This window comes from Coenobita brevimanus, chromosome 53 (assembly GCF_032717465.1).
Source record: "Coenobita brevimanus isolate Jiangsu-jjx chromosome 53, ASM3271746v2, whole genome shotgun sequence".
NCBI lineage: Eukaryota > Metazoa > Arthropoda > Malacostraca > Decapoda > Coenobitidae > Coenobita > Coenobita brevimanus.
In genome coordinates, this window is record NC_137006.1 from 20,015,127 (window position 1) to 20,031,083 (window position 15,957).

The 15,957-nt window shown below is 41.7% G+C and overlaps 1 protein-coding gene across 1 annotated transcript in view; it reads right to left on the reverse strand.

Annotated features, from left to right (window-relative positions):
• Positions 1–15,957, reverse strand: part of LOC145400659 (metabotropic glutamate receptor 6-like) — a 202,077-nt gene that overhangs the window by 19,883 nt on the left and 166,237 nt on the right. The window contains exons 11-12 of the mRNA XM_080273092.1: positions 13,705–13,896; positions 3,707–3,842 (exon numbers count right to left, since the gene is read on the reverse strand). Of these exons, the coding sequence (XP_080129218.1) occupies positions 3,707–3,842; positions 13,705–13,896 (328 nt within the window). The remainder of the gene's footprint in view (positions 1–3,706; positions 3,843–13,704; positions 13,897–15,957) is intronic.

The following is a 15,957-nucleotide window of genomic DNA, read 5'->3' on the forward strand; positions in this document are numbered from 1 at the left end:
ATTCGTCAACATGTCCCTCCACGTCACTCCACATGCTCCTCTCAAGTAACTCATTTCCACTGCTCTCACTCTTGACTTGTTCCCCTCTTGCAAGGTCCACGCCTCGCTTCCATACGTCAGGGTAGGGATCACAATACCATCATGCAGTGACTTCTTAACTTCCATACTCACCTCCCTATTTCTCATCACTGCTTTCAGTGTACCAACAACCTTTCTTCCCTGCTGTACCCTTTCACGTACTTCATCCCCCAAAGTTCTATCCTTACTCATCACACTACCCAAGTACTTGAATGCACTCACATTCTCCATATCCTCACCATCCAACCTCACTGCACACTCTGTGACTTCATTCCTCTCAAACACCATAACTTTACTTTTGTTTACATTAACTTTCAGCTTCCTCCTCCTACACACTGTCCCAAATTCATTCACCAAACCTTGCAACTCCCATTCATCTTCACTCAGCAATACTGTATCATCAGCAAACAGCAACACCGGAAGCTTCCAAATCTCACCCTCATTCATTAGGGCCACCCCCACATCCACTGCCCTACCTTGCACCTCCTTTACAACCCCATCCATATATATATTAAACAGCCATGGAGACATCACACACCCCTGTTTCAGTCCCACACTGAGATCAAAGAACTCACTCAGCTCACCATCCACTCGCACCGTAGCCCTAGCTCCCTCGTATATACTCTTCACAGCACTCAACAATTTCCCCTCCACTCCATATATTCTTAATACCTTCCACATACCTTGCCTATCTATTCTGTCATAAGCTTTCTCCAAGTCCATGAAGGCAGCATACACTTTCCTTCCCTTCTCTAGATACTTCTCCACTAAACATCTTAGAACAAATATCTGATCTACACACCCTTTTCCCTTCCTAAATCCCCCTTGTTCTTCTCCAACTAGCTCCTCTGTCATATGCCTAACCCTATCAATAAGTATTCTACCATATATTTTACCAGTCACACTAAGAAGGCAAATACCCCTATGGTTACCACATACTTCTCTCTCCCCTTTTCCTTTGTACAGAGGAACAGTTATACCTGATTTCCAGTCCTCTGGAACCCTTCCCTCTTCCCAAGCCAATCTACACAACTTCCATATCCACTCCACAACAATCTCACCCCCATACCTAAGCATTTCACCACACACTCCATCAATTCCTGAGGCCTTTCCCAGTTTAATCTTCTTCATCGCTTCCACTACTTCCGCCCTACTGTTCTCTTCCTCCCTCCTCTCATCTCTTCTTCTCCCAGCCATTCCCCAACCACTTATACTCACACTGCTCTCACTCTCTACATTCAACAAATCCTCAAAGTGCTCCTTCCATCTCCTCAATTTCTCTCTCTTCTCCACCAACAATCTATTATTCCTATCTTTCACTCCCCTACTATTTCCCCTTTCACACTGCCTTACTTTCTTTACCTCCTTCTAAAACAATTTCTTACTCTCCCTCCATTTCACACTCAGATTCCTCCCAAACTCTTCATCCACTTTCTTCTTACTCTCCTTCACCAGCTCTTAACCTCCCTTCTCCTGCTCACATATACCTCTCTCTTCTCTCTCTCATCTTCTCCCCTACCTCTACTCGCCAACCATTCACCATATGCCTTCTTCTTTTGTTCCACAGCTCGTTTCACCTTATCATTCCACCATGCTGTCCCTTGCACACCCTTGCATCTCCTGCTCACTCCACAAACCGCCTTACACGCTGTGCTTATCTCTTCCGTGAATATCTTACATACGTCTTCCACCCCTTCCATCTGCTCTAGCTCATACCTTCCCAATCTTTCTTCCACTATGCTCTTATACCCTGTCATTTTCTCACTATCTTGCAATTTCCCCACTCTTCTCACAGGAGCTGCTTCCTCTTGTCTTCCCCTTCGTCTCCTCAACCACTTTCTTTGCAGCTCTACCTTGGCCATCACCAAGTGATGGTCCGAGACTCCATTCGCCCACCCTCTCCACACTCTTGCATCCAACACTTGTCTTCTCATTCGCTCATCCACACACACGTAGTCTATCATTGCCTTTCGTTCAACAAGTTCACCATCCATCCTCTTCATTACTCTCCATGTATACCGGTGGATCATCTTATGCCGAAAGTAGGTGTTGGCTATTGCCAACCCCTTACCAGCACAGATGTCCACCAAATCACTACCATTCCCATCTACTTCAGCTGGCACACCCCACTGACCAACCACTCCATCCACTCGTACATTCCCAACTTTGCCATTCATGTCTCCAATCAACAGCACTCTCTCGCTCCTCTCAAACTTGTCCATACATGCTTCTACTCTCGCCCAAAACTCATCTCTCACTCTTGCCACTCGATCCTCTGTTGGAGCATACACACATACAATCGCCCATGCTTGCATACCTACTTTCATCCTCACCCATACAATCCTTGCACCCACTGTTCCATACTCTCTTATATTCTCCTTCCACTTCTTGCTTATCATCAGACATACTCCCTCTTTTGCCGTCTTATTCTCACTGACTCCCGCACATACACCTACACCATATTCCCATTCTCTCATCCTTTCCCCCCTTCCATTTAGTTTCAGTCAATCCACATATATCCACTTTTGCATCCTCAAGCACCTGGACAATTTCTCTCTCTTTCACTTCATCATTCACTCCTCTCACATTCCATGTTCCCATCCTCAGAATGTCCTTTGTCCGTTTCTTAGTCGTCAACGTATGGTCCGTCCGGGTCCGAGGCGCTTTATTCGCTTTTTTAGTTAGTTCTTTTTACGGGGTGGGGCACTAACCCACCACCAATCCTTTTAGTCGCCTCGTACGACAAGCAGGGATACTGGGGGAGTATTCTTGAAACCCCCCTACCCCCAAATGGTTATTGTAACCCTTATAATAAAAAATAAAATACAGTACATCGTTACTACCGAATGCAATCGGATAACCAATCAGCTGTCTGCTGTTAAAAGTTTAAGGCTCTTCTCTTCTCATAAGAGGTCAACTAGGTTACAGTGTTACGGTATGCACTGCCTGTGTGGCGTGGGGTTAGCCGCACTTTACCCTTCATGTGGTTTCTTGTATTTTTGTTTCCTGTGTTATAAACTTAGGTGTAAAATTTTGTGAAATTCTTACAATAACATATGTATCTATGTCTCCTATACCATTTTCATGGTACCTTTTGGTAGTACTTATGTGATAGGTTAGAAAAGCTTCTTGACTTCATGTATCCTCATCTCTCTTAATTCCATGAAGAGGAAGACAGTGGACTGCAGGAGAAGGGACCCTTTAGCCTGCAGTCCCCCGAGTTCACGTCCACGCGAGCCTCGGACGTCAATATAACGCATGAATGTTTTATACTACATTGTCTGTTCTTTATCTCTGTGTAAGAAATTTAGCGAATGGCACTTTGTCTTTCTGTTTCCTAAATTCTGGGCGATATTTGTGTTCGCGATTTACAGTCCTTTCTTATACATTTGTGTCTTCAATATCCATGTTTTATATAACCCATTTATCTTGTGTTTTATGCATGTGTTTGAGAGTTATTTATGTGAAAACCGTCTAACGTCTTCTCCTTTATTGTATTTTTCACGTTAGATTTTTGTGTTCAGAGATCATGTGCATATAAGTGAGGAGTTAATTTGTCTCTCTCATTTGAAACTGTCGTTCTCTCTCTCTCTCTCGCTCTCTCTCTCTCTCTCTCTCTCTCTCTCACCTATGGGGTATGCGAGGGCTATCACATACGATGCGTTAATGGATGCGGCACACACGAGGAAGTTGTCCTCTCTCACAAGGTAGTGGTGAATGGCTCGAGGCGGACTCACCACCCACCACACTCCCGACACTACAACCTGGAAAACAGAAAACAGCTACTGTCAGATGGAGCACAGGGATCACCGTTAACACCTTCAGGGCGAGGACTTCATATTTTGCCTATTCCTGAAATAACTAGATGTATTTATTAAGCTCTAAGGAGTATTAAAGTAGGGAAAGGGTTAATGAAGGACATGACCAGCCCCTCTTGTTCGAAAGTCTCTCTCCAGCAGAATAAACTCTTGCGACAGAAAGAATGTTAAAAAAATGGCAGTGAACGGACAGGGTTAATCCTCTCTGAGTAGGGGTGAATGACTTCTAGGGGACTCATCACCCCCCACAGTGCACTCACAATAATCTGAAAGATAAGACAGAGTTAGAGAGTGTTTGGTCCTTGCAGGTACTCACTTAGCGCCCCACATCACCAACGGCCTTCTCACGGAGCTCTTCCACGTTCTAACACATCCTTTTTAATTTTTCAATGGATTTCTTGAAAGGGCCACCATCTGCCACACCCAGGAAGAGGTTATTAATCCTCCCAGATGGTGTACATGTCAACTTGCCATCATCTGTCTGAATAGGATCAAGAAGTGTTTTCTGTCAAAAATAAATTAATAAATACATAAAGAGGCTGCAAAACGTAACCTTCCCATATAAAGTTAAAAGAAAGCTAGCATAAAGATCGAACAACTCAAACGCATGATTTAAATATGTTAAGACAGATCATTATTACCATGGAAAACGTTCCATAATTCACTAGCACTGACAGTACTGGTAAGCTCCGGGATTTCAGCATTGGACAAATAAAATTATAAATTTCAATTAAACAAATAAATAGTGTGCTAACAGACGTATGCAGGAGGATGGGGCGATGCAAACAGAAAGTTCAGATGACACCAGTAAGCAACGAAAGAAGAGAAAGAGATGCAGTTCGGCAAAGAAGGACCGAAGGGAATCAGTGATAGGTAGAGGGTTGAAACATAAATCCTTTGACTTCCATGTTCATGATATTGCATATGATGAGCCTCCCTCCCCTCCATCCACTGAGCTGTACTCTAAGCTGGGACAAAAAAGATCCCGTTAAAAAGTCAGCAAATGAACTAAATTAAAGAGGTCTGTCTGTTTTGTGTCCGTCTTGCTGGTGTGCTTATCGTTCATCTCTCAAACTTTTTCCTTTCCATCTTTATCTTTCCCCACTCCACAGCTTGCGCCGGGACCGTCTATATCCAGACGTAAGAGGATGACAGTCAAATTGAAAGCGTTGCCTAGCAACCATTACAAAAACATTTTCAGGGCTGACAAAAACAATGATAGAGAAACATTTTCAGAGCAAACTTCAGTATCACTTGCGCTTGCTTTGAGTCTCCATGCTTCATAATAATCTCCTGTGAAGTTGGGCTGTACTGTTCATCAGTGCTTTTTCCCCCTTGGTAGTCCAATTTCTCTCTCTCTCTCTCTCTCTCTCTCTCTCTCTGTGTTGTTGCCGTTGTTGTTGTTGTACTACCCCAGTCTGTCTGGTCAAGCAGACCCATCAATTTAAGGCAAGCAACCGCCCTTGCAGGTCCGTTCCTTGCAGTGAACCGATGCTTCCCAGCAGTTGACAGCACCTCGCCACAGCGAGCGCGGGGACAAGAGTGGCGATTTGGTTCCTGGGTGGACGCCGCGTTTGCGTCTCTCCACTCAGGTAACAGGGGCACCATAGCAAGGTTCACGTCACCCTTTACTTGACTATATGGTTATCACTCAACATTGTAAACGGTTCCCTTAGTTACATGAAACCATTTGGCATGTCACTAAGTACAGAGTCACCGGAAGTGGAAAGAAAAGTAGCCTAATAAACTGTGACAGGAAGGACTGGAGAAGTAGAGGGAGAAGACGACAGAGACAGAAAAAGAATGAAAGACATGAAAGAAGAAGTATGCAGCACTATATCAAGTGAGTTGATCATGGATGCCCCCATCTACCACCATCTCCCTCCCTGTAATGACAGGATACAGTTCAACAAACCAAAGTACAGTCACGGGCAAAAATCTCTTTACTCCACCCTGCGGAGAAGAAAGTTGAAGACATGGGTGGAGAAAGGCCAGAAGAACAAACACTGGTCGGGTCAGTAATCTGAGAATGTCTCATGAAGCAGAGGTTCAAACACCCGAACCCAAACACGTCTCGCGCCAGTATGATCAGGTGTGAGGAAATTTGAAGCATATCTATTTCTGTCTGTCATTACGACGTTCATTCTTTCTGTTTGCCGTTTTGTCTTTCTGCCGGCCTTTGTCTCTTTTTCTGTTTGACGGTATAAGTCTTATCCCTTCTTTATCATTCTGTGTAATTTTCTGTGTATTTCTGATTGTCTTTATTTTTTTTTCTTTCCCAGTTTCTTCTCTGTATTTGTCTGTCAATCATTCTTTCTTTCTTTTTTTCTTTCTTTCATTCTTTCAGTGCGTGTGTCTGTCTTTGTCTCTGTTCTTCTTTATGTCCGCCTTTCGGTTGTTTTGTTATTTTTTTTTTTCCTTCCTGTCCGCCTTCCTTTGTCATTTTGTTTGTCTTTCTGTTTATCTTCTCGTCCGTTTTCTTGTGTTTCTGTCCTACTGTCTTTGTATGTGTTTGCGTTTGTCTGAGTTCTAGTCTGTCTGTGCATCTGTCTGCCTGTTTCGTGTATGTCTTCGCTTAGATCTGTATATAGTTCTTTTAGTCTGTGAATCTGTTCGTCAGTTTATTGCCTATATGTCTTTCTGTCTGTATATCTGTGTGTGGGGTTTCTTTGTCTGTGTTTGTCTGTCTGTCTTTATTTCTGTCTGCTTGTGTTTCTGCCTGCCTATGTTTCGGTGTTTCTTTCTTCATGGCTGTGTTTTTCTAAGCCATTTTTTTTTTGTCTACCTCTGTTGTGTCTCTCTATGTTTCTGTCTGCTTATGTTTCCGTCCATTTGTGTTGCTGTCTGCTTGTGTTTATCTGTCTCGTCTTTTTCTGTCATTGTATCCTTTTTTCTGTGTTCCTGTCCCTATTTCGTTATGTCATCTTACAGTATTTTGTCTTGATTTCTTTTCTTCCCTTCCGGCTTTGTTTCCTTTTTTCTTTATATATATATATATATATATATATATATATATATATATATATATATATATATATATATATATATATATATATATATGTGTGTGTGTGTGTGTGTGTGTGTGTGTGTGTGTGTGTATATGTTTGTGTATGTGTGTGTGTGTGTGTGTGTGTGTGTGCTTGTATAGAGTACATGAGTGTGTATATATATATATATATATATATATATATATATATATATATATATATATATATATATATATATATACACGAGGTGCTACCCAAAGTTCCAGTGATTTGAACAGAGGGAGCCAACCGTTTGCAGTTTACCTTTTGCTGCCAGGAGAAGTCAGCAGCACCCCTTGTGCGTCAGTGTCGCCCCGGCCGTGTCTGTGAACGGACGTGTTGTTGAGCTACACTTACTATTGTAACGTGGTATGTGGGTGGTTTGGAGGTTTTGCAATGGTTGTCCAATGGTACAGCAATGTCAAGTCGATGTTGATCGTTTTCTTCGATATCCAAGGGATTATTCACAAGGAATTCGTCCCACCCAGTCAGTCTGTCAGCGGAAAGTTTTACTGTGAAGTTTTGCAGCGTCTGAGAGAGAACATCCGCCGCAAACGTCCAGAACAGTGGAAGAACAAGGACTGGGTCCTGCATCATGACAACGCCCTCCCGTCCCCACATCAATTGTGGTTCGCCAGTTCCTGGCTTCCACTAACACGGTAGTCATTCCCCACCCACCCTATTCGCTTGGCTTGCCCCCTGTGACTTTTTCCCGATTCTCAAGCTGAAATTACGACTGAAGGGAGTCGATTTGACTCGATTGAGGAGATCCAGACAGAATCGCAGGAGGTGCTCAAGACCATCACGCCTGAAGCCTTCCAGGGATGCATGGACTTGTTGAAAAAAAAAAAAAAACGCTGGGACTACTGGGTACTTGCCCAAGGGGACGACTTCGAAGGCGACAGTGAGAACTAGGAGGTAAGGTAACTTATTTTCCTACAATATTCAAATTACTGGAACTTTTGCATAGCACCTCGTGTATTATATATATATATACAGTATATATATATATATATATATATATATATATATATATATATATATATATATATATATATATATATATATATATATATATATATATATATATATATATACAGTATATATATATATATATATATATATATATATACTGTATATATAATCATGTTACTAATGTGTTACTAATCTTCTAAGCAATTATGACAAAGTTAGAGAAACACTACAGAAAAGAGAAGGATGGGTGGACAGTTATCTATTTAGATTTTAAGAAAAAAAGGAAAAGGAAAAGCCACTTATTGACTCTATGGCATTTAAAAGGGGTTGGGTGAGTATTAAAGTGAATATATAACGCAGAGAGGAAGCTTTCTAAATATGTTTGCAGATGATGCAAAAATTCAAAAGAAAATTACTAACATAGATTCTTGCAAAGAGCTGCAAGAGGAATTGAACAAGCTTCATGAATGGAGCAATAAATGGCAAATGGAATTTAATGTGGATAAGTGTCATGTAATAACATTTGGTAAAAGTGAGAAAAGACCAGATTGGTATTATAAGTTAGGAAGATCAACCCTACACATATCAGAAAAGGAGAAGGACCTAGGAGTAATTATCAGTAACAGACTATCTCCTGATGATCACATCAGTGAGAAGGTACGAAACATGTATACATTGCTTGCTAATATGAGAATAGCATTCACATATATAAATGAAGATATGCTGAGGAAGATAATATCATTCATCAGACCAACTCTGGAGTATGCATCACAGTAGTCTGGAATCCTCATCTCAAAAAACACAGATAAGATTGAAAAAGTACAACGTGCCACTACAAGATGGGTACCAAGCTTAAGGGATTTAAGTTACTGAGAAAGACTGGAAAGATTGAATTTACCAATGCTGCAGGAGAGGAGGAGGAGACATGATTATGCTATATAAATGCATATCAGGGGAACAGAAAATAGACATAAATGAATATATATCATATGTGTGAAGCATCAGCAAGAGGACATTGCACAATACAGCATAAGAAGAGAGGTGATAAAGATGTAAGGAAGTTCAGTTTCCCTAATAGGACAATTGATCAGTGGAATGCACAACAGAATGAGGTAGTGTGTGCCAAAACTATTTATAATTTCAAGGATATGTATGATAAAAATGGTTTAATACACGGGACAGTACGAGCCTGACTCATTCCTGTAAAGATACAAAGCTAAGGCAATCCTCACGCCTAACAGATTAGATAACTCGTCCCCAGATGATTAATTATAACTATGTTTATCCAACCTAACTCATTCATACCTTAGAAATTCGAATTTTTACCGCTTTCCGCCTAACCTAATTTAATTTAAGGGCGGAAACTACCCGAGAAAGCTTTGAGACGAATGATACGAGAAGCCGGAATGACCATTTGCCGTTTGTTAACAAAGGGCGAGAGGCTCCGATCATGTTACCCCTACAGAGATCAGAGGACAAATGGCTTTTTTGTGGCGGCCTCTGGCAACTTCCGCGCATGCGCCGTAGGGGGCGGACAGGGGGACAGATCATAACGCTACACCGGTCCAACACGATCATACTGGACGTTCCTGTGATGCTGACAGCCAATCAAAACTTCTGATCAAGTTGCCTCCCCCACCCGCTATCGTGACGTGATCGTGATGTCGCCCAATCAAAAATGCTTCTGCTTTCACGTGATGTTTTGTTTAAATTTCTCCCGCCACAGTGTCACTCAGTCGCATAATTCGCATTGGAAGGTGCTTATTTCTCGCTGCATTTTCTGCCCTTGCAACTGCATTTTATCCTGCTCACGATGCCTAGGAAGCCATCTGAGAACCCCAAGAAGCGGCGGTACCTCCCTCAGGCCGCCAAGCTAGAAATCATCGAGAGGAAGAAGAAAAGGAAGAGGAAAGTGGACATCGCCAAGGCCTACGACGTGAATGAAGCCAGTGTGAGGACCATAATAAAAAATCAAGACAAGATCCTGGCACCAGTGAAGGCTTACGGAATGCTAGGACAGGCAGAAGCAGGACTTTCCATGGATGTGGATGAGGATAGTGTTTCTGAGTGTGATTTTGCAGGATTTATGAGGGAGGTTGAGGAGGAGCAGCAGCCATTACCCGCTAGTGACACCAGCAGCCATCCTCCGGGGACCCAGTAGGACTACCTACAGCCTTGGATACCACCTTCCATTCCCAGCAAGCCCACCAACACTATCCTAAAAGGTTAGTTATCATTCATAGTACAGCACCATTTATTATAATTACAGTAGTACCAATATATGTAAAGGTATATGGCAGGTATTTAGGGTGACTTTTCCTAGGGTTGCTGACATACCTGGTAATTCATTTTTCCCCATAAGCTCTGTTGTTTGTCCAACACGTTTTTGGTCCAACACGGGACCTGTGCATGACAATATTACCGTGTTGGACGCGAGGGTACTTATATATATATATATATATATATATATATATATATATATATATATATATATATATATATATATATATATATATAGTTGCCACACTCCTGTCGTCCATTTCTGTTGTGAAAATTGCATTCACGTTTTGAGTCGTCTTTCATTAGGAAGATAAAACAAATCTGAGGGGATGTAATGAATGTGGGAAGGTGGTGATGTGGATGGGGTTAAGGAAAGGAGGGTAAGGGGATGAGGGAGGGGAAGAACAGGAGGAAAGAGTGATGGATACTTGTGGAAAGGAGGAAGGTGAAAAGTGTATGAGGGGGAGGGGACGGGAGACAGGGAGGTTGTGGCTAGGAACAGGATTTAGAGCAGTGATATTAACGATGGCTATGTAACTGTTATGTAAATGTTAACGAGTATTGTCCCATCACCGCCACAATGACCACCGATTCCTGTTAATGACAACTGTGTTTATGGACTATCCGATGACCGAAAATTGTCAACGAGATAAAACGATGCAAACTGAATGCATTTAATTTTATTCCATTCGGTACTTTACTTACAGAAATAAATTTTTCAACATTAGCAAAAAAAATGTGGGTGATGGCAGAGCGTGACTGAGAACAACAGGGACGGGTGGTGAGTGAGTGCAGGACGGGACAAAATTTAAAACGAACGAACACTGTCATCGAGAAACATGCGCTAAATTGACGTTTCTCTACTGGCTGACGGGCTTCATAATTAATGTCCTGTAACCTCATCTTAGTAATCATGAAAAATTATAATGTTCCCTAAAACACTCGTTTGAAGTCAATAGAAATAATCCTTCGCGTCCAAGTACCTACTAAAAAATTATTCATACATTAACGTCACATTTGTCAGTGAGAATATTATCTCATCTGCTGTACACTGATATCAACTTAAACTAAGACATGATTTACCTCTGACACTAATATCAAATATTAATCACTTAAACCATACCAGGCAACTTTAACTCATACACTGATACCAGGTAAATAGGCTCGTAGTTCACACGTTGACAGGGAAGAACTTCTGCTGTCGACTGTACACTGTCAATGAAAGATTCATCAGCATAATTACCGGTAAAGTGCGATTTGTGAGTACATAACGAGCAAACGAGCGCCGTGTTATCACAATTTCCTTCTGACATGCAATTATAGGCGGAGTCTCCGATACTTAATTGCTAGAGCTGATGCCAAAAAACACAGTATTACGAGGGAAAATTATTAAAAATTTGATTTCGTAATTAAGGCGTTCATCGATTAGGGCCGAACACTCCCTTGGAAAACTCGATATTCCAAAGTGGTTCCTCTACCGTTTTGGGTGAGTTTCTTCTTTGATAAAAATTTTTATTCAATGAATGTATCACATGCAGAAAGAATTTCAACTCGTCTTCATATACTGTAGGAGTAAAGTTACTAGCTCTTAGCGTGACGGTCAGGTCGGGCCGAGCCGGGCTGAGCTGGTCATTTCCAAACTAAACTGGGAATAAACATCGCTCGCTGGTAAGAAAATAGACACAGTATTACAGTGAAAAATTTACACGCAAGCATAGACAAGATATACAAATATATCTCTGTCCATCAGCTTATCTAGTTTTACACGTACGCGCATAACGGACACACACACACACACACACACACACACACACACACACACACACACACACACACACACACACACACACATACCCAGGATCGAATCCTGGCTGGGGCAGGGAACAGTTTAAGGATTTGAATTTCCTGAAAGTAGACTTTCCTGATCTACCAGATGACCCGCCGACATGTCGTAAAAATACACCCGCTAATACCAATACACCAATCCTGTATGAGACAGCCCTAGCATGTATTCAATATGGATGGTGGGTGTTAGCGCCGAAGTGGTGACATGTGGAGGTATAGGAGGACTACTGGGCCTTGGGATAGGTCACTGCCCCCGAGAAATAGGCCCTGAAGCCTTTGTCCAAAGTCGGACACGTAATATATATATATATATATATATATATATATATATATATATATATATGTATATATATATATATATATATATATATATATATATCTATATATGAGAGAGAGAGTGAGAGAGAGAGAGAATATTACATTTATAACACAGTATAATTCATTACACTACAAACATTGGTTTACAAATGTCACAACAGCCAATAAAAAAGCATTACCATCAATGACAATCGTATACACATTTAACGACAGTGTATATGACTGCCCACATCCACAGTTGGTTTTAAAAACACTCATTAAGTACCGACACACACACACACACACACACACACACACACACACACACACACACACACACACACACACACACACACACACACACACACACACGTAGACTGGGATGTGTGGGGTGAGCATATTTTGGCAGGATGTCTGGACGTGTTGTGAATGGATGGGTGGGGTGCGGTAGGACTGAAGGATCGGAAGAATAGATGAGCTGTGTGATATTGGTGCCTAGGGTGAGATGGATGAGCGAGGTGGGTTGGATTAGCGGGATGAAGCAAGTTGGCGGATGAGGTGTTTGGAATGGGTGGAAGCATGATCGGCGCGGGTGGGTGGGGTTATGAGTGGGTGGGTGAGTGGCGTAGGTAAGTGTGCAAAGGAAGTGAGTGGTTGGACTTTGTGGATGGGTTGATTGATGTCTGACTTCCTTGTGAACAAAGCAGGAGATGGGCTAATATTGCAACTGGCAAGACAAGTTGATGTTGCTACTCATAAATACATTCGCTTTCGGGTCAGTTACTGAGCCCTAATGGTTGCGTATGCAAGGTTTCATAAAAAATGTCATTCAGGGTATGGTGTTTGCTGCACCGAAATTCAACAGAAATTTTGGTTGCTGAATGTATTTTAAATTTCGAAAAATGGCAGATTTCTTAAACGCTTCATGAGTACGGTATGAACATCTCCACAAGAGACAGGTCATACAAATAAATTTCACTGTAACATGCAAAACAACAATTGGACATATAAAACAACATGTGTGCATGAGATTACAACTCGCGGACAACAGAATCCACCTAGACGGCCCAAGTGAAGATAAAGAGTAGTGAGCGCGGTGATATGGAGGGCCGTTCGGTAATGCACTTCTTGGCAATATTTCTTTCAGCCCCTGACTTCACATTTCTGTTATTTTATGCCGTTCTCAGACAGTTATGTTCAATTTAGTAAAGTCCCATAGTGCTGAAAGGGTAAGTGAAGGTTATATTTATCACTTTAATTCTGAAATATCTGTCCCGAGCTTTTAAAATAGTCTCGGCATAGCATAGCTGAAAAAAAATAGGACATTCTCTACTGTGTGAGGTTCAGAAACAAGAACAGAACAAGACTAGTACAATACAACCAACCTGTATACATATGAAGAGTGAGCATATACAGAGCTGTGATCGTGGTGATATGAAGGAGGGTCGCTTGGCAGTGCGCTTGCCTGCATTAAATATCCTGCTGATGCGGTTGGTCTTGGTAAGCAGGGCGCTGTACACCACCGTGAAACAGAACCCAAGGCCGAACCGCTGCACACCACACACCACTGCTGATGGCTGGGTAAGAGGGGAGAGATTTGCACGTTAAATAACCACGAATAACTGGCCTTGCTCTGACATGATACAAGTTAACTTTACCTAACCTGGACTTTACCTATGGTCGCCACACACCACCCCATGCCTGTTTTTCATTTGGGCGCAAAATCCAATTTACTATTACTGTACTTCATACCAGTATACATCATTTGGGTGATAACATATCGGTACTTCCGTGATATATTATCATTAATCTGGGGACAGTTGTATGACCATGAAAATGGTACAGTGTTGTGTAGGGGGTTACAAGATGTTTGAGTGTTTAGGGGGTTATAAGATGTAGCTGAATGGTTTGACTGACACGGAACTGACGGTTGACTGACGTCATTTCGTTGCTCACCCTGCCGGCTGAGTGGGTGAACCAAGCTGCTCATTCCTTAGCAGGGCACCAGCGCAGCAACATGTCAACGGCCAACTCTCAGAAACAAATTGAAAAAAAAAAAGAAGATTGATATATAATGAATTAACTTTTAGAGCAGACAGGACACTGGAAATGGTGATACATCGTGAAGATGCGCAAACAACAAAAGGAACTGTAAAGCTCGGAGTAGAAACGATGATAGTGGACTAGCACCAGTGAAAGCAGTTACCTAACATAACCCTCCAAGCAAAAAATAATATTAGCCAAAATTTAGAGTGCAAGTGAGACGATGTGAAAACTTAGACAAGTGCTAGACTTTCAGAAATAATGAAAAACAAACTTCAGAGTTTTCGTGAGAAGCTACTCCAGCCCCAAGATATAAAACAATTTCTCTCGATATGTAGAGAATGCAGACGAAATTATCCGGTAGTGCCTTTGAGTCGTCAAGAAGTTCATGTCTCTGCCTGAAACTGAGGTAAAAATAAACAAGGATGAAAATTTGTACTTGTGAATGATGAGAAGACAGAAATTATACTATACTTTCAACTCGCAGTAATTTTGAATGCTTTTGAAATGACATGGAAGACTTTTTGTTGATGGAGCTTTCAAATATTGCCCAAAGTACTTTCGTCAATTCCATTTTGTTCATCGTTGTAAGAACAGAAACTTCTTTCCCGTAATATTTCCCCTACTGCCGATAATAACGCAATACTGTAAGTGGATTGTGGAATAATGTATTCTAGATATGTTCTGAGAGAAACTTTAGTCCAAGTTCTGCTTCTCTCTGAACAAGGTGTGGAAAAGTTTCCCCCACTCAGAGGTGTCCTGCTTGAGCCATGAAGGTAAACCTCTTGACAGTGGTGTAGCTATCGGTGGGCCTGGAGGGGATTTAGCCCCTCCCTCCCCCAGTCAGACCTTTGGCTCCCCCCACTGACCCCCCCATCTGAAAATTAAAATTGTTTAAATTGAAGACAATGTCTAGCATTGGGCCCGCCAAAATAGGGCCTGGCCCTATCCTTGCCCCCCCTCTTTCCCACAATCCATCAAAATCTGACAACGACACTGCTTTAGCTATAATTCTCGTGGCAGGGGATTTATCCAAAAAATTATAATTAGTAGGTTTCAAGCCCAAGAAGTACCGGTAGCACTTTTGTTAGTAGAGGGTCCCATATAAGTACCATTAAATGAAATGCAGCTGCATCTCACGTCCTAGACAGTTGCATTTTCAATAAAATGTATATAATTTATATAAACCAGGCAAAATAATGATTGTAATATAAGGAGATTAATATTCCATGTGTTAAATTCACAAGGTAGCATTTATGGATGTGAAACTTTCCAGTGAGAAAATGGGAAGAGGTCCAATAACATGAACATTGAAAATGGAAGCGGTTTCTGTATAAAACTATGGTAGGCTCATGAAGGCATTGCTTTTAATTTCATAGAGTAATAAATAAATCATGGTTTTAATACAATAAATGATTGAAGCAATTAGTGGCAACTCCAAAAAGGCTTCAAATGTGCCACCATATTTTGTTCACATTCTTTGAGTTGAAGGCCAGCAAGAAACACCTTGAGACACAGTTCTGTTAGACCATATGTGATCCCACCAGGCACGCCCAGTCACCCACCGTCATCTGGAGGCCGACTGCACAAAACAC